This window comes from Megalobrama amblycephala, linkage group LG12 (assembly GCF_018812025.1).
Source record: "Megalobrama amblycephala isolate DHTTF-2021 linkage group LG12, ASM1881202v1, whole genome shotgun sequence".
Classification (NCBI taxonomy): domain Eukaryota; kingdom Metazoa; phylum Chordata; class Actinopteri; order Cypriniformes; family Xenocyprididae; genus Megalobrama; species Megalobrama amblycephala.
In genome coordinates, this window is record NC_063055.1 from 38,851,670 (window position 1) to 38,871,347 (window position 19,678).

Consider the following 19,678-nt stretch of genomic DNA (forward strand, 5'->3'; position numbering starts at 1 on the left):
TGCCAGCGCTTCCCTAGAGACACTGTGAGAGCAAGCCTCAATCAGATGTGGGAGTCTCAACCCCCACAGCTGTGTCTCTGCATAACTCAAGACCACATAATGCACACTGACCACTGCCAAAGAGAAGAACTCAACCATTTAAACAGCTTCTTTTTCCGCCTCACATTCGTTCCAGCACATCAAAAGAGAGTTGAATATGAAAGGTGATACTGTGGATGATTGACTTACATATCAATGATTTACTACAACAGAGGTGCATTATACTCATACATATGCAAATCACCCTCCTGCCATCTTCATCTTTACTACAGCTGTTGAGAAAAGCCTCCTAATCTCCATCTGCTCCGCTGTTGTATTGATGAATGTTTGAGGATCATTCTGGGATCCAAAGCCTAAATGGCTAACATTAGCACTGTTCCACTACATAGTAAACAGCCTACCAATACAGCATTTTAAGGCATTATAAGCACGCTCCTGAGGTTTAAAGGTAGATGGTTGAATTATGCTGCTTTCTGTCATTTTAAAGCCTGGAGACGGCAATGCCAGAATACAACGAGTTCAGGAAGAGAATTAATATATGGCAGGTGAATATAATGTGATGTAATATAATATAATATAATATGGTCACACTTTAGTTTAGGGTCCAATTCTCACTATTAACTAAGACTTTCGGACTCAATAAACTGCTAATTTACTGCTTATTAATAGTTAGTAAGGTAGTTGTTAAGTTTAGGTATTGGGTATGATTAAGAATGTAGAATATGATCATGCAGAATAAGGCATTAATATGTGCTTAATAAGTACTAATAAACAACCAATATCCTAGTAATATGCATGCTAATAAGCAAGTTAATAGTGAGAATTGGACCCTAAATTAAAGTTTTACCTATAATATAATATAATATAATATACCAGTCAAAAGTTTGGAAACATTACTATTTTTAATGTTTTTGAACGAAGTCTCTTATTCTCATTAAGGCTGCATTTATTTCATAATAAATACAGAAAAAACAACAATATTGTGAAATATTATTACAATTTAAAGTTATGGTTTTCTGTTTTAATATACTTTAAAATATAATTTATTTCTGTGATCAAAGCTGAATTTTCAGCATCATTACTCCAGTCTTCAGTGTCACATGATCCTTCAGAAATCATTCTAATATGATGATTTATTATCAATGTTGGAAACAGTTGTGCTGCTTAATATTATTTTATAACCTGTGATGCTTTTTCAGGATTCATTGATGAATAAAAGGTTAAAAAGAACAGCATTTATTCAAAATATAAATCTTTTCTAACAATATAAATCTTTACTATCACTTTTTATCAATTTAACACATCCATGCTGAATAAAAGTATTCATTTCTTTCAAAAAAAAAAGAAAGAAAAAAAAAAATTACTGACCCCAAACTTTGAACGGTAGTGTATATTGTTACAAAAGATTTCTATTTTAAATAAATGTTGATATTTTTTAACTTTTTATTCATCAGTGAATCCTGAAAAAGTATCACAGGTTATAAAATAATATTAAGCAGCACAACTGTTTCCAACATTGATAACAAATCAGCATATTAGAATGATTTCTGAAGGATCATGTGACACTGAAGACTGGAGTAATGATGCTGAAAATTCAGCTTTGATCACAGAAATAAATTATATTTTAAAATATATTCATATAGTAAACAGTTATTTTTAAATTGCAATAATATTTCACAATATTACTGTTTTTACTGTAATTTTTTATCAAATAAATGCAGCCTTCAAAGACAATACAATTTTATCCCGACCCCAAACTTTTGAATGGTGATGTTCAACAGGATACTGAAATGTATTTTTAAAATAGTTTTATATTCTGTGTCTACTTCAAATAACTACAGTTTAACCTGATATTTGTGTGTGATGTTATTTTATGCTTATTATTACAGCTTAACAACATGCCAACATAAATCTCTAGGTTTTGAAACAGAGCTATTGTCTCATTCATTACATTTCCAGTCAAACATGCAGGGCTTTTCCCTTTAAATCTGTGGGCCTAACCTTAAATAACAGGGTAAAACAGAGAGCTGATTACAGCCTAAAACTGATTTACAGAATTCAAGACCTCTAGCCAGTGCTGTATAAAGAGAGACTAATCTTGTGTTCACTTGTGAGTTCAGTGTAAGAAGACTAAGCAGTGGCGTCCAGAACAGCTGACTCTGGGAAGTGATATGAAGGGCTGTGACTCAGGCTGTGGGGGAAGGGCAGCGTTACTGTACCAGAGACAAAGAGCAACATGTTAAAGGAACAGTTCCTGAATAATAAACAACAGAAAGCGCATCTGACGCAGTGCTTTATGTCACACTGCAGTTGTAATGTGTTATATACAGTGGTGAACTACTGATCAAGACATATTGATCGTGTGGATCATGATATCCTGTGGGATCTGGATGAATTTCCCATCTACAGTCGATGCTCAGTGAGAAACAGCTGCTCATATGCAAGATATTCCACACTGAGATCTTACCATGACTAATGAAGAGCTGCAGCCTAGCAGTACGTCTGCTTTACCCAACACACACACACACACACACACACACACACACACGCACACAAACTCACACACACACTCACACACACACACACACACACACAGGTTTTTAGAGAGAGATACTCTGAGGAACAACACTAATCTACTTAAGGACATTTTTGTATGATTATTTCCCTTGTGGAAAAATAAGTGCACTTAATTGTATTAAATGTGAACTTATAGTGTACTTAAATCTTAAAAGCATATTTTTGAAAAAAAAAAAAAAAAAAAAAAAAAAAAAAAACTACTTCCAGATAATATTAATGAAATCAAAAGCCACTTAAGTGTACTTAAAGAGATACACTTTCATGACCATTTCTTAGTTTAAAATGTGCACTTTGTAATAATGTCAAATTAAAAGTTGTACTTTAAAGTACATTTTAAATAATTGTTTTAATAATCCTTTGTATTGCTTTAAATATGTACATAGTAGTATTTTGATATGTTTACCTACATACTAAAGCACATGTAAAATATAATTTTATCTGCGTTGATAGAAGTTAATATATTTTAAATTTATTAAAATATATGTACTAAATTTCACCTTCATCATTATAAATGTGCAATTACAAATATATTTGAATACATGACATACAAGTGACACTGAAGTGTATTTTAGCAAATTATTTAAATATATAAATACTATTATATGTAAGAAAGTACTCCTAAGTGGGTCAAAAAATATAGTTTATATATAAAGTATAGTTTGTATAATACATTTTCATTTAATTGTAAATAACATGCAATGAAGTTGTGCTGGTCTATTGTGACATATCAGAATGAAACGCTGCTCCAACAAGAACAAATGTAGGGCGGGGCTTGATTTTGTCAGTGGGGAATTGATTGGATGGTTGTGGTTTGCTATTGGTGGATCTCATGTGAGTGACAGGTTGCCCCGCCCTCATCATCAGAGAAGAGAAGAGATGCTGCAAGAGGGAGGAGAAGATATTCTGATTATGAGCCACATGAAAAAATAATGATGTGCACGGATAAATGATCATTTTTACACTGTTTTATCATCCACTGCATGAGAACTATAAATCTTGAGTCTTTAGTGTGAGTAATACTACTGCTTGCCTTCGTAAGCACAAACATGGTTCACTGGCAGGACATATGCTGAATCAGTACAAGAGTCATTCAGTGTGTCACGTCAGGGCATCTCTGACCAGACGCTCAACCAACAGAAGACAAGGACACTGCAGACAATTCAATAAAACCAAACTGTAACAAAATACAATGTCCTCATGGCTGCTGTTATCCAGAATCAATTAAAATGTACAAACAAAACAGTGTAATAACATAAATGTGCAGGTTTGGCTCCCCTGTGGCATAAATAATTCATTTAGCAGGCAAAAAAAAAAAAAAACTTTTGCGACAGCTGGATCAAAGAAGAAGTGGTGAAAGAAGAAAAGACACGAGCCTGTGACTTCCTCATTAACAGCATTCATCCTATTGTGAAAAAGAATTGAGTTTAATTGTACTACTTTTAGTGTACTTCAAATCTTTATACAGATCATTTTAATGAAATAAAAGGCCACTTAAGTGAACTTTCATGACTGCTTCTAATAATGTCAAATTAGATGTACCTTAAATATAAATCATTATGTTTTAATAATCTTTTGTTGTGCTGTAATGACGTACACATATTTTGATGTGTGGGACTATTAGCGAGGCGTGAAGAGAGACGGGTAGACAGGGTGGGCCAAATTGTCTTTATAATGTATCTGATGTTATTTTCTGTAACACTAAGATGGCTGCTGAGTGAAAGTCAGTGTGAATCCCTGTTTGCAACCCATTTTACTTCTTTAATGTCACATATTTCCAAGTGAAACAAGATTTAAAAAAAAAAAGTGCAGAAAATGATTTTATCCATGGTGAATTCATTGGATTGTAATTGACTGTTCGCAAAGACCCGCCCCCTTTAGTTACTGTTGCTATGTCCGACAAGCTATGCCGCTCACACACACACATCATGTTCTCATACAGTGAAAGGCAAAGAGGATACTGACAACGCAGGTTACTTTTGATCTGAAACGAAGAAGTAATTTTTAAAGAAATATAAGCAATAAATACAGTTTTGTGGCTCTTTAATGTGTCGTGACAGAGCGACTCAGTTCAAACGGCTCATGAACCAATAGTTTCTGTTGTTTCAACCGCAGAAAGACGTCAGTACACACCATTTTTCAAGTTCAAGTCCACCGATGTTAATCTAGCTACTAAAGCCCAGAGAACAGTTCACTTTTTACACGTACGCGAAGGTCAGCGTACATTGTGTGTGATGTGAATTTCATCATCAGAAGATTATGCGCGTATTGTACGCACACCAGCGCATTTTTGTAACCGTGCATACTTGTACGTGCAGATTGCACATGCACATTTAATTTCTTTTGCAGTAATTAGTTTATCCACAAGGTGGCAGCCGTGCCCCGGGGGCGTCGACTCAAAAGATAGTCAAAGAAAAAACTGCACAAACAGAAAAGACCGGAACACATGCAAGCTACAGCGACGATGGAGGCCTACATAGAGGAGAGATTGTGTGAAGAGGTTAGAAAGTACCCTCATTTGTTCAACTCTAGCATGAAAGAATACAAAGATGTTTACATGGGTTGTAACTCGTGGTGAGAGATTTCTCAAAACTGCGCATGCGTCAAACGCCTGTTTACATGTATGAGTCAAGTGAAGTACACTTTGCAAGGCTGTGCGTTTGACTGTGCACGTACACTAGTGTACCTATAAAAAACAAAGTATACCCAGGGCTTAACTCCCCTGATTGCTTTGTCGGACATAACGGCGGATTTGGCATTATGATTGGTTAGATCGCCTGTCAATCAAACTACCGGCGAAGGGTCGATTGGATTGTAGCGATCTGGATATCGGTAAACATTACTGAATAGCCTAGGTGACAATAATAGAGAAGGAAAGTAAATTTTCACATTTTGATTAAAGTCGTGGTGAAGTGGAACTTTTATCCAAGTGTAATGGGTTATTAATAATGAAAAAAATACAGGGCAGGGATTTGATGCTCTGCATCGGTTGTTGATTGAATTGCACTGAAAAATGAATGTGAGCTTGTATTCAATTGTGGTGGGGTGGGTTTAAAGGGTTAGTTCACCCTAAAATGAAAACTAAGTTATCATTTACTCACCCTGGTATTGTTCTAATGCCGTATACCCTTCTTTCTTTTTCGGGACCACAAATGGAGAAATTTTTTAAAAAGAAGTCCCGTTCGCTCTCATCCATATAATGACAGTGAAGTGACCAGCATCAAGCTTTTTAAAAAAGATGCAAAAGTATCACAGAATAAATCCCATGCCATCCCTATCTGTGTACTTTCATCACAGATGAATATCTCCAGAATGACAGCTGACGGATGTGAACACAATAACTTCTTGTTGCAATGAACACAACAGATATTGCATATTTGTATATATATAGAAACTTCATTTCACGTTTTTATTAGTCTTGATTTCTCACAGTCAGAGTGAACTGCGGCACTAATAGAGTCTCGTGAACACACAGTCGAGCACAGAAGACCAGTGGTCAAGATCAGGATTTTCCTTAAATAACACATTAAATTTAATTTGTTTTTCACTAAACCCTATCATAAACCCCCAGAACACTTGAAATATATCTCACATGTTACATGGGATCATTCTGAGATACTTTTGCATCTTTTTTAAAAAGCTTGACGCCGGTCACTATTCACTGCTATTATATGAACGAGCGCGAGCGGGACATTTTTTAATTGTCCTTTTGTGGTCTGAAAAAGAAAGAAGGGCGTACGGCATTAAAACAACACCAGGGTGAGTAATTGATGACTTTGTTTTTCATTTTAGGGTGAACTACCCCTTTACAGTATGATCTGTAACATGCTTTAACAAAACAGATATGGTGAATTTTACTTTCATGACGACTAGACTTTAAGAACATGCATGTTATGTTGACTTTAAAGGGAATTTGGTAAAAGGTACGGTAAAATGAACAGTAAAAATGAACACTAGTCTAATATATTAGATCTCACAAACATGACACGCATCATAAAAAATGAAAATATATCTATTTTTCAAATATGTTTCAAAAGATCTCACTTTCATAACCCTGACCCACTCCACCCTCTTTTACTCACACCTTCCCTGGGAAACTGGCACATCATATTTCTCACTGCATACTTACTAAATATTATATTCCTCATTCTTTATACTTCTCTTGTCAGGGTGCAAAAAGCATTTCAAATGTGTTCAACATAAGAAGAAAGACATATGGGCTTGGAACGGCATGAGGGGGAATCAGTTTTGGCAAAATTGCAAGCATACCTTAACTGGAAGGCTGAACTCATTAATACTGAAAAACCTCAAGAAACTGCCATGACTCACCTAAGTAATCTGTAAGTATTCACTGTAATGAACCTATTTTAATCGAGAAACAATAGGAGTGCATAAGTAGCCTCACTTCAAATGATCTGAATCACAAACGCATCAGTGAACCATCTGCTTCTGTAACCGTATCTGCAGTCTTATCTGGCCAGCCCTCTGAAAACCCCTGAGGACTTTGCCCATGATACAGCAGGACGACTGCATGGGGCAAACCCTCATTCTCCAGGTTTAAGTCACAGCAACTGCGCCAAGGCAGATTACATTACCCTGCATTCCCTCTCCTACAGTCAGATTAGCTTTAATAATACAACTGCAGCCAAACCAGAAACATGAATCTCTATTAATACACTTCTTCATTTCCACATACACGAAAGCACAAAAGACCTTTAACTTTTCTTCTTTTTGATTTGAGAAGCCTGACTGGGCTTCATGTTGCCAAACCATTAATAAACATCATATGCTGCATTACCTCTGGCTCTTTGCACTTGCTTCACAGTAGCACTCAATAATGAAACAAGCGCTCTATGTAGTAAACGCAGGACAAATGTATAATATTTTGATTTAACACTTATGGGTACTGAGATATTCTGTGTTTATTAAATATTCTATACATTTTTCTATTTATGTTATGATATTTATGCTTTTTTTTTGCCTGTAAATAGAAATTTTACTTCCTGTTATTATACTAAGCCTTGGCACACACAACGTTTCAGAGACATAAATAAAGAAGTGTTTTCGAACATTTACAGCTTCATTACAGAGCTTTGCTTCTGTGGTATTTCAAGTATTTTCTTTTCTTCCTTTTTTTTTTTTTTTTTTTTTACAAAATGTGCTGCCGTAGAAAATCATACGTTCACATCAAATTTGATTGACAGTGGTTGAGGGCCAATCAGCATTCTCGTGCTCTTCTGTGATTGGACAGAATGACGTTTGTGGGCGGGCTTTAGAACTACAGCTAATGGTGTGCTGATACATACTAACCTTGTGTCCGGGGCGGGGGGGCTGAGGAGTCTATTTATATGGGGGAAGTCTCCAGTCCCAACCAGTTGAAGAAAGAAAAAGGTTAACCACCTTCTGAAATCTTATCACTCAAAAGTGAAAATGAGGGAAATCGTGCATCTTCAAGCCGGACAATGCGGTAACCAGATTGGAGCCAAGGTCTGTTTTTTTTTGTTTTGTTTTTTTTTTAATCGAAATTTGCTGTTTTTGGGTAAATATTTAGTATTAGTATTTATAGAATATGTATAGAAATCTAAACTAATTAGTCAATCTGATCGTTATTATTTTCTCTTATGTGCTGTAAAGTCAAATACGAGCCGCATAAAGCGGAAATTCTGATCTCGTTTGAATGAAATCTAGGTCATCCATGTGCTTCCTCGTTCGAGTTTTATTTTGTTACATTGTGAAACGCTTGGAAGATTTTTTAAAGACGATTAAATTGAGTAGTTGCCCAAAAAAGAGAGATATTTTTGATATTTTGCCAACTGTTCGTCCTCACCGGCGTCTGTCTGGAGCTTCCCTTTGTGAGATTCACTGCAGTGCGACAAAAGGAAGTGAACGTTTACGCGCAGTCTAAAAACAGCCACAGCCCAGATTTTTTTTAACGAAATAATCGCACTAAATATTAAAAAACTAAAATATAATAGAATCGACCTTTTAACTCAAATATATATTTCATTATTTCCGAAATGTAGGCCCCATTAAATCGATTAGGGTATGAACGCGCCGGAAATGGATGTCAGCCAACCGGTGCGCGTGCCGCGCGCGCGAGATTTGCGCGGGAGAAATTCAAAGACGTTCAATTGTTTGCGACGCTGAAACAAATTTTAATCAAAGTTATTATGTGTAAAAGCGCAGTAGATGTGCCAACGATTTTGTATTCAACTTATGAGGCCTAAATGCATGTTAATGCGGAATTTGCGTGGGAGTTTGTGAACAATTGGCGCATTTTGTAAAGCCCACTCGGTGAATATTTGAAAAACATAGTTTTAAAGAAATATTTCAGTGCACAATATGAATAGATACATTGTTGATTTTAAATCTGACATTAATTACCGATAACGTTGTTAATTGTTGCCTGTAGCAAGGATAGTTTCCCCAAAAATGAAAATTTTGTCTATTGACCCTCAAACCTGTATGATTTTCTTTCTTGTGCTGAAAACAAGATATTTTGAAGAATGTAACCATACAGTTTTTGGTCCACATCGACTTTCATAGTATTTGTTTTCTATACTATGGAAGTCAAAGGTTACGCATATTCTTCAAATTATCTTCCTTTATGTTCAACAGAAGAAGGAACTTCATGCAGGTTTAGAACGACTCGAGGGTGAGTAAACAATGGCAGAATTTTCATTTTAGGGTGAACTAAGCTCAATCTACTCAAGTCACTTATTATTTATTATATCCTACAGTTCTGGGAGGTTATCAGTGATGAACATGGTATTGATCCCACCGGCACATATCATGGTGACAGCGACCTCCAGCTGGACAGGATCAATGTCTATTACAATGAGGCATCAGGTATGTCTACATATCAATACAACCAACACGTTATGGTAAACATTTTTATCTTTAATATATTAAACCATATTGTTTTATCATGTTTTAGGAGGCAAATATGTGCCCCGTGCTGTGTTGGTGGATTTGGAGCCTGGAACCATGGACTCCGTGAGGTCCGGACCCTTCGGTCAGGTCTTCAGGCCAGACAACTTTGTCTTTGGTGGGTTTTGTTATTAATTGGATGAAATGCCATATTTGTTCAAGATGAGCATGTTTTAAATATTTTAACTACTTTGACAGGTCAGAGTGGTGCTGGAAACAATTGGGCTAAAGGCCACTACACTGAAGGAGCGGAGCTGGTTGACTCCGTCCTGGACGTTGTTCGTAAAGAAGCCGAGAGCTGCGACTGCCTTCAGGGCTTCCAGCTCACCCACTCTCTGGGTGGAGGCACTGGCTCCGGCATGGGCACCCTCCTCATCAGCAAGATCCGTGAGGAGTATCCCGACCGCATCATGAACACCTTCAGCGTGGTGCCCTCGCCCAAGGTGTCTGACACCGTGGTGGAGCCCTACAACGCCACGCTGTCTGTCCACCAGCTGGTCGAAAACACAGACGAGACCTACTGCATCGACAACGAAGCACTGTACGACATCTGCTTCCGCACACTCAAACTCACCACACCCTCATACGGTGACCTCAACCATCTCGTCTCCGCCACCATGAGCGGCGTCACCACCTGCCTCAGGTTCCCCGGCCAGCTCAATGCAGATCTGCGCAAGTTGGCAGTCAACATGGTGCCCTTCCCTCGTCTCCACTTCTTCATGCCTGGCTTCGCACCTCTCACCAGCAGGGGGAGCCAGCAGTACCGCTCCCTAACCGTGCCGGAGCTCACGCAGCAGATGTTCGACGCCAAGAACATGATGGCCGCGTGCGACCCACGTCATGGACGCTACCTCACAGTCGCCGCCATCTTCCGCGGCCGCATGTCCATGAAGGAGGTGGACGAGCAGATGCTCAACGTTCAGAACAAGAACAGCAGCTACTTTGTGGAATGGATCCCCAACAACGTCAAAACCGCCGTCTGCGACATCCCGCCCCGTGGGCTCAAAATGGCAGCCACCTTCATCGGCAACAGCACGGCCATCCAGGAGCTCTTCAAGCGCATTTCCGAGCAGTTCACAGCCATGTTCAGGCGCAAAGCTTTCCTCCACTGGTACACAGGAGAAGGTATGGATGAGATGGAGTTCACTGAGGCCGAGAGCAACATGAACGACCTGGTGTCTGAGTACCAGCAGTACCAGGACGCCACCGCAGAGGAGGAGGGCGAGTTTGAGGAGGAGGGAGAGGAAGAGCTGGCTTAAATCTCTCTAATATAAGTGTCGTTTTTCAGGCTGTATCATTTTGCTCCTGTACAAGATAAAAAAAATGTTCCAAAGTTCAATTTTCTTGTTCTGTTCTTGCCTCTTGTTTGTACAGATGTCATTAAAAGGCTTTTTCTTCTGTTAATACGTTGTCTTCTTTATTTAATTACTTTGCACTTGTGAATGAACATAATCTGAACCCATCCTCATTCTTCACGGGTCACGTACACCGACAGATCCTTGTCAAACCTGTTGGGATTGCCTCCAGACATCACTGGTCGAGTTAACACCATATCGTGCCAAAGTATATTTACGTTACCAGTCACAGGTTTGATAATCTTCCAGTCATAACTTTCCCACACATGATTAGAAGAACATCAACAGTAGCTACTAACATGAAATAAAGTGTTTTACATCAATCTTGATGTTCATTTCTATATAAAACGAATACTAAACATTTTAATAAGTGGGGGGGGGGGGGGGATACTAAATATTAAAAACCTATGAATACAGAATTGATATCCATTAGTTTATGATATTACTGTTAATGTAATCAAAACTAATGGTCATTGATTTTGCCATATTTTGTTGATCTTGGAACATTCCTATCTGAAAATTTAGTCCCAATTTTTTCCCAACCCCTAAACCTAACCCTACCCATAACTTATCCCTAAAATCAGAGGGAAATGATAGTTGAATAACACTGATGTAGAAGCAGCTAACCCAGGTTGTCAAACCTGATTGGTTGATTGGAATGTTGATCCAGGATCAACAAAGATGTTGATCCAGGAACATGTTGTACTTGGTGCAATCACGTTCACCCAAAACTAATAATGCATGTGGTAGTTTTGTAGATACCTGAAATGTTAAATCCAGATTTTTTTTTAATATTTTTTATGTATCATAACTCCATGGTGGATGTTTATAAGCCATTTTATTGGAGTTCGAACATATAGTGGCTTTGAAAATACTTTTTTTGTGTGTGTGTAAAAAGCAAAATAAAAATGCCACACAATTTATTAGTCTACAATGCTAATTTCAGGCAATTAAGTATCATTTACTCATCCTCCTCTACAAGCGACTTTATTCTGCAAAACAAAAGATATTGTGAAGAATGATGGTAAACAATTTTCATTTTAGAGCGAACAAACCCTTTAATATCAAAGGGACATAATGAGAAACATTTCAGTCATGTGCAGCAAAAAAATAATTGTAATTATGAACAAAGGAAGGTTTATTCTTCACAATTTATATAACAATTTGGGTTTATAGTTTCAAAACCAGTAATATTAGTAATCTTACACAACCAAGCGACTCATGAGTGTCCTTATTACATTTACTCAGCAGATGGCGCTGTTGTCTAAGTTTTCCTTCTCGTCCATACAAAGTAGGAAAAGATCCCAAAACACAGCAAGAGCAGAGACCAGCAGCACACCCGCATCACCTGGTCTTCAAGATTCTGCTTCTGGCCAAAACGACTGACAAAACCTGACTGAGAACAAAACACAAAGTCAGATATGTAATAACAACTTAAAATAAATAAGTATCCACCTTATTTTGCACCGCGGAAGTAAGCTATTTCCTGTGAATGTGCGAGACTTCCGATTCATTAGTTGCTATGGCTAAAGAGTAACTGCAGTAAACTCAGAGATGGGCTTAAATGGTTAGTTCACCCAAAAATGAAAATTCTGTCATTTATTACTCACCCTCATGCCGTTCCACACCCATAAGACCTTTGTTCATCTTCAGAACACAAATTGAGATATTTTTGATGAATCCGATGGCTCAGTGAGGCCTGCATAGCCAGCAATGACATTTCCTCTCTCAAGATCCATTAATGTACTAAAAACATATTTAAATCAGTTCATGTGAGTACAGTGGTTCAATATTAATATTATAAAGCCACGAGAATATCTTTGGTGCACCAAAAAAAACAAAATAACGTCTTATTTAGTGATGGCCGATTTCAAAATACTGGTTCATGAAGCATCGGAGCATAATGAATCAGTGTATCGAATCATGATTTGGATCGCATGTCAAACCTGCCAAACTGCTGAAATCACGTGACTTTGGCGATCCGAATCATGATTCGATACGCTCATTCATTATGCTCCAAATCTTCCTGAAGCAGTGTTTTGAAATCGGCCATCACTACATAAGTCGTTATTTTGTTTTTCTGGCACACCAAAAATATTCTCGTCACTTTATAACATTAATATTTAACCACTGTACTCACATGAACTGATTTAAATGTTTTTAGTACATTAATGGATCTTGAGAGAGGAAATGTCATTGCTGGCTATGCAGGCCTCACTGAGCCATCGGATTTCATCAAAAATATCTTAATTTGTGTTCTGAAGATGAATGAAGGTCTTACGGGTGTGGAACGACATGAGGGTGAGTAATAAATGACAGAATTTTCATTTTTTGGGTGAACTAACCCTTTAATATATTATGTGTTAAATTAAGTGGTAAATGTCTGAATATTTCAGATATAAATAAAATAAATTAATGATGTTCAATTATTCACTTAATAGCCTATTATTATTATTATTATTATTATTATTATTTATTAATTTACAGTTTATTAAGTGTAAGAAATTACGTTCAATTGGTTTAACTATGCACTAATTTGTTTCTTTACACATTTTATAGTAAGCTACGTGCATTTTAAATTAATATAATTTGTATATACTTAGGATAATCATTAACTGACAGTTTGTGGAGACCTGATTTCGAGGGAGGACCCAATTTCTCATGACAACATTCAGGTAAAAAAGGACGCGCCCAGTGTTACCTTAAAAATAAGGTTTTTCCAGTGCAGTTAACTGCAGCACTAAATCTTTTCTAATAAAGAATTTTTCACATGCTCAATACATGAGAGTGATGATAAATAGAATAGGTATGATAATAAAATATGTCCCATGAAGGTAAGCATGAGAAATCTGTTTGTTACAGTGCGTTAAACTAATAGCACAAACTAATTTCCAAAATATTTAAATGTGTCGTTCCAATTCTGCAGGAGAGCGGATCTTTCTCCACAGCATCTTCCACATTTCACTTACCTAGTATTTTTGAAACACCTGCCTCAGTGAAACAAGCATCTGCTGACATTAATGAATCATCATAACCAAAGGGGAAAAAACAAAACATCTTTTGACCCTTGACACTTACCCATCCTCCTCTGTCCCTGATCTCCGGGCAGATGACCCTCTCTACGTAGCTACCCACGCACTCCTGAATCTGGGGCAGGGTAGCAGACATGCCCCTTTCCTGGCAGTGCAGTGCCAGCTGACCAGCTAGGACAAACACGGACAGCACGGCGCTCCAGGCCAGCTCTCTACGTCGTGTGGGTGCAAAGTGCTCGTCCAGGATGGAAACCAGGGTCGAGCAGGCCGTTCGGTCCGTCACGTCCTGGAAAACACGCGGCCAGCGGCGGAAGAAGATTGGGAAGCGAGCGAGCAGCTCATCTCCAGCGTGACGCAGGGCGGCCGTGGCATGGGATGGTGCTGCACCCAACGGGACGCCAGGTTTGGCCGTCACATAGTTGATATAGTCGTACGCCATCAAATAGGCCTCACGTACCAGCGGGTCAGGACTGTTCAGGCCTCGGCCGATCACAGCATTATCCGACAGTCCCATCGCAACAATAGGCAGCTAAAGCTACAATGTCGATGTCACGGTGTCTTTCTTTAGCACCCACTCATGTTAGACGTAAAGGTCACTTTCCATTGATCATCTACATAAACTGCCTGTTCTGATAATCCAGTTCCTTGGGAATAAAAGAAAATGCAAGATCAGATGCTTCACATAAACCTTATATCAGTGGTTCTCAACCTTTTAGACTCCAAGAGCCAAGACAATATTCAGGCCTTCCAGTCTAAGGGCCGGGACACACCAAATCATGTCTGTTCGGGGTAGTTTTTGCTGTGTTTTCCACATATCAGCTGTAATCGGGCTCATGTCAGCGGGACTTTGCTCAATTCAGCATGTTGAATCAACGTTGGTGCCGTGGGTGAGAAAGATCACTCTGATTGGCTGTTCAGTTTGGCAAACTTATTGGGCGCCAACTGGCCCCTGGTTGAGAAACACTTTCCTTATGTCTCTGCGTCAATGACGTAACACTCTTTTTTTGTCCTATGTATTAATTTATTACAATTTACATTGCAGGCAGTGACTTGAGTACAGTAGTCTCGTGCAATGTTGCCATGACTAGGTGCATTTAGATGGTGCATTGTAATCGGTTTAAAAGTCCAATCTGAATGAAAATACTCCATATAAACACCTCAATCAGAATAAAAATGCCCAAACCGAATGAAATTGTAATCGGTTTGAGAGGGGTGGGAAAACTCTGCCATGTAAACATGTTAAAGAGTTAGTTCACCCAAAAATGAAAACTCTGTCATTTATTACTCACCCTCATGCCATTCCACACCTTCATTTATCTTCAGAACACAAATTAAGATATTTTTGATGAAATCCGATGGCTCAGTGAGGCCTGCATAGCCAGCAATGACATTTCCTCTCTCAAGATCCATTAATGTACTAAAACACATATAAATCAGATCATGTGAGTACAGTGGTTCAATATTAATATTATAAAGCGATGAGAATATTTTTTGTGTGCCAAAAAAAACGAAATAACGACTTATATAGTGACGGCCAATTTCAAAACACTGCTTCAGGAAGCTTCGGAGCATAATGAATCAGTGTGTCGAATCAGCTGTTCGGAGTGCCAAAGTCACGTGATTTCAGCAGTTTGGCGGTTTGACACGTGATCCGAATCATGATTCGACACAAGAGATTCATAACGCTCCGAAGCTTCATGAAGCAGTGTTTTGAAATCGGTCATCACTATATAAGTCATTATTTTATATACAAGTCGTTTTTTTTTTGGTCCAAAAATATTCTCATCGCTTTATAATATTAATATTGAACCACTGTACTCACATGAACCAATTTAAATATGTTTTTAGTACATTAATGGATCTTGAGAGAGGAAATGTCATTGCTGGCTATGCAGGCCTCACTGAGCCATCAGATTTCAACAAAAATATCTTAATTTGTGTTCTGAAGATGAATGAAGGTCTTACGGGTGTGGAACGGCATGAGGGTGAGTAATAAATGACATTATTTTCATTTTTGGGTGAACTAACCCTTTAAACCGATTACTTTGCATCTACTTCATCACGTCAGGAGGTCAGGGGTCGTCATTACTATGGACCTTCATCCACACGATGCTCCTTAGAGATGCACAGCCACTGAAAAGGTCAGCTTCCTGCGCCCGTCTTTTCCTCATACTTACAGCAGTAATATGCTACAAATTCACGCTGTTGCTTTATTAAGAGCAACACTTTGCATAAAAATAGCATGCATAAGAAATAATGGAACTCCATGTTGACAGGAATAAAAGGCGGAAAACAGGACATAGGCTAATGTGCGCATGTCACAGAGTAATTCAGATTGAAAGCGCAAGTTAACACCATATCGGATTAGATAACGTCTCGTGTAAACCGAATCTTCCAATCAGAATGACAAGTGTACATGTAAACTGAGTATGAGGGTGAAATTGGAACAGAATATGCCACCGCTACATTTACATTAAGCCTCCACTGTCATTTTGCTTTTTATAGAAATAAAAACCATTTAATTCAGTTGGATAATGGTCATTTCAATCCCATCCAGCTCATCCAACATGAGCAGCAGAATCGTACGTAGTGCAGCAGGAATCAGAGTTCACTGATCACGTGTCGAGACGACTGACAAGACCATGGCGGAGGATTCATTGCATAACAGAGCCTAAGCATCTGACAAATGTCTTATCTTGTACAATGTGCGCTCAGCACAGCCGCTCCCTGTTCACAGAGTATGCGAGATCACGACATCGGAAAGTGAAAGTAAAACGTGAGCGTGCATTCAATAATACCCCGCATTTTGAAAGCGGCTCCCTGATGCATGCAAATATCTCCCTGTATAAAAGCTATCTTAGGCTGGGATGTGATGTTATAGTTATATCTCTCAGCTCTGTTTCATGCTTGGAGAAAAATTTGGTCTCTATTTGCACTTTGAATATTGAATACTGTTTTTATTGCTATGATCAATTTGTGGAAAGGAGTTCAGTTAGGAGGTCAAAAGTTGTAGAAGCCCATAAATCATGTACAGTAAGGTCTGAAGAGACTGAAATCATACAAGAGAGAAGCCAGTCAGTTGAGTTTGTGGCAAAACCTTTTACAGTGCTTGAGTATTGATGATAATTCATCCTCAGAAAGTAGAATTGAAATGACATTCATTACAAGATGATTAGTTAAAACATTTCAAATGCACCTGCAGACTATTTTTTGATCACTGAGGATTTCTTAAAAATAGTGTGTAAAAATCTCATCTCATTCTCGTGAACTTAATCTTGTGTCTCGTCACACTCCTAGTACACATCTTCTATGATGTCCATTTAAATCTGTATTAAAATACATTTTGATATTTTTAAAATTAAATTCTTGAATATTATCAAGTAGTTTGACGTTATTGGCTTTTAATATTATTTCTTAGTTGTTGTTTACGAAACTGCTTGTGGTGTGACCAACATGCAAAAAATAAAACAGGGAATGATATCACAGAAAGTCCCATGCAGACCATGACTGCACAACATGACTGTTTATAAAGGTCAATAATTCTCTTAAAACATCAGCAAATCTGACCTTTATATGACAATGTTAGTTTCAGTTGTACATTGGTGGCGTAAAATTAAATGGTGCTACTCCCCAAAAACTTAATGATAATTACGAGTTATTAATGATATTTAAAAAAAAAAAAAATACTTTCCACATTGAAAATTATATTTCAAACTAATGAGATGTACATTCATTGTTGGTGTAAAAAAAAATATCAATACTTTTTTACTTTTTTACTTTTCCATCATTAAAGTTCTTTTCTTGAAAATGGTATAAACGTTTTCAAACCCAATATGAATACAAAAAGTACATTTCTAAGAACTTGACATTTGTATTGTAAACTAGACTTAAAAAATTATCCGATCATCAGCAGAAGCCCTTCATTTATGTCCAGATTGTTGCGTTATTGATACGATCATTAATGAAAGGACATATCAAATTCACACACACTGCAGTGAAGGCCCAGTGACTCACCCTTCTTGCGCAGATGTGAATCATGCCATAACCAAACAATTAGGATTAGTTAACAGCTGACCCAAGGACAATGTACAACTGGAGATTCTCTAGAGTGAGTCGAGGTCTGTGAGATTTGCATGCTGTTGTCCGACTCGGACTATATTTAGTTCCCTTGTCTGTAACAGATACAGAAAAGCATGCTCAGTCCTCTGGGACATGACACTGTCCTGCATGGGTACAGCTATAAATACTCAACATGCAGGAACATAACCCACATTCAGTGCCCGCACGGTGTGTTTGTCTATAACTTAAAGCTCCAGAGTAATATCAGGCTACTTTGCATTGAAATTGAACAATATATTTAAAGGGGTTTTATGGCTTTTAATTTGGAAACTCTTCTTAAAACCTGTTTTCATTACAAACAACCAGGAGTCTCCAACATTAGAAAAAAAAAAAAAAAAAACAGCTTAAAGACTAGACTAAACTTTTTAAATTTAAATATTATATACAGTTAGGCCTATATATAAAAATAAATGCTGTTAAAAATGTAACTTTTTTGTTCAAAATTAAGAAAATGTAAATAATAGGTCAATACATTATCAACCCTTCTTTCAAAACCCGTTTTTGTCTTATGTTTATATTTTAGACCTGTTGTGATGGTTTTCGCGTACATACGTCACCCTCGTCATATCCGTAAATAGAGTAAAGTTGCTCTGGCTGATGTCGGGTCTGGTCCGGGAGTGGCAGAGGTTAGTTTCGCAACAAGCGAGAAAGGTTGAAGTGGAGACGCTAAATGTTCAATCTGGGGAATCAGCCATTTTAAACAAACGCCGAAAAGAGGAGAATCTGCTGGAGAAAAAGAGAATGCGGCCGAGAGCGTAATAAAACCAGAATCAACACTGGCTTGGCTGGTCGGAAATGGCGGGAACTGAGGTAGAATACCGTACACCGCAAAAGGACTCCGTGGCGGATCGGCCACGGAGGTATCGAGGCTTCCGGAACGTATCCGCGAACGGACCCGTATCGGCGTCCACTTGCGCGCAGTGACGGATCCGCAATGAAGGCGGATCTGCGCTGCGTCCGCTCCGCATCCGCGATTAAAACCTTACCTCCGCGGCGGGTCCGTTTGGGACCCGCAAAATGATACAACCGTTACAGTAAAGGCGCGTGCGCGTCCGCGGATCCGACATGGGTCCGCTCAGGATCCGCTGATTGACAGTAGAATTTACGGCGCCGCCCGGAGGCGGAGCTGATCCTCTGTGCGGCGCCAAAACGAATGTGACAGTCACGCGGGTTTGGCGACTTGAATGCGGATCCGCCTAGGAGTCTCCTGCTGTTGTAAAAGCGATGCAGAGGTGTTATTTTATTACTAAACAGGCGAGTAAGGTATTTTATTGAACAGATTGTCATATGTAGTTCTCTAACAGAGTTCATTGTAATTATTATCTATTGTGAAGTGTCATATTCATCCGCACAGTCACGCAGAGCAAAATCACAAACAAAACAATGTTCTTCCGCAAAAGACCAGAGGCCAAAAAGTTAAAGACATTTTGTTTTTATCTAATTTTATTTTTATTAGGGTGACCACGTCCTGTTTTTCCCGAGACAGTCCCGTATTTCAGCTCTATTTTTAGTGTCCCGACTTATTAAGAAAAAAATAATGTTTTGTCCCGTATTTCATCTTTCAACTGGGTGATGGAGTTCTGTCACACAAGAACAGCCCGATCAGTTCGTCATAGAACAAAGTTACCA

The 19,678-nt window shown here is 38.3% G+C and overlaps 2 protein-coding genes across 2 annotated transcripts; one reads left to right on the forward strand and one right to left on the reverse strand.

The window, feature by feature from the left end:
- The first annotated feature begins 7,944 nt into the window (after positions 1-7,944).
- On the forward strand, positions 7,945-10,947 carry tubb2b (tubulin, beta 2b). The gene is made up of 4 exons (XM_048211077.1): positions 7,945-8,100; positions 9,354-9,462; positions 9,551-9,661; positions 9,742-10,947. The coding sequence occupies exons 1-4, from the start codon at positions 8,044-8,046 to the stop codon at positions 10,800-10,802; spliced, it is 1,338 nt and encodes a 445-aa protein (XP_048067034.1). The 5' UTR covers positions 7,945-8,043; the 3' UTR covers positions 10,803-10,947.
- Positions 10,948-11,842: 895 nt separating this feature from the next.
- Positions 11,843-18,151, reverse strand: bcl2l16 (BCL2 like 16). Its single transcript, XM_048211078.1, has 3 exons — positions 17,945-18,151; positions 13,977-14,574; positions 11,843-12,294 (listed from the first exon to the last, which is right to left on the reverse strand). Exons 2-3 carry the CDS (start codon positions 14,442-14,444, stop codon positions 12,163-12,165), a joined length of 600 nt encoding a protein of 199 aa, XP_048067035.1. The 5' UTR covers positions 14,445-14,574; positions 17,945-18,151; the 3' UTR covers positions 11,843-12,162.
- Positions 18,152-19,678: the final 1,527 nt, after the last annotated feature.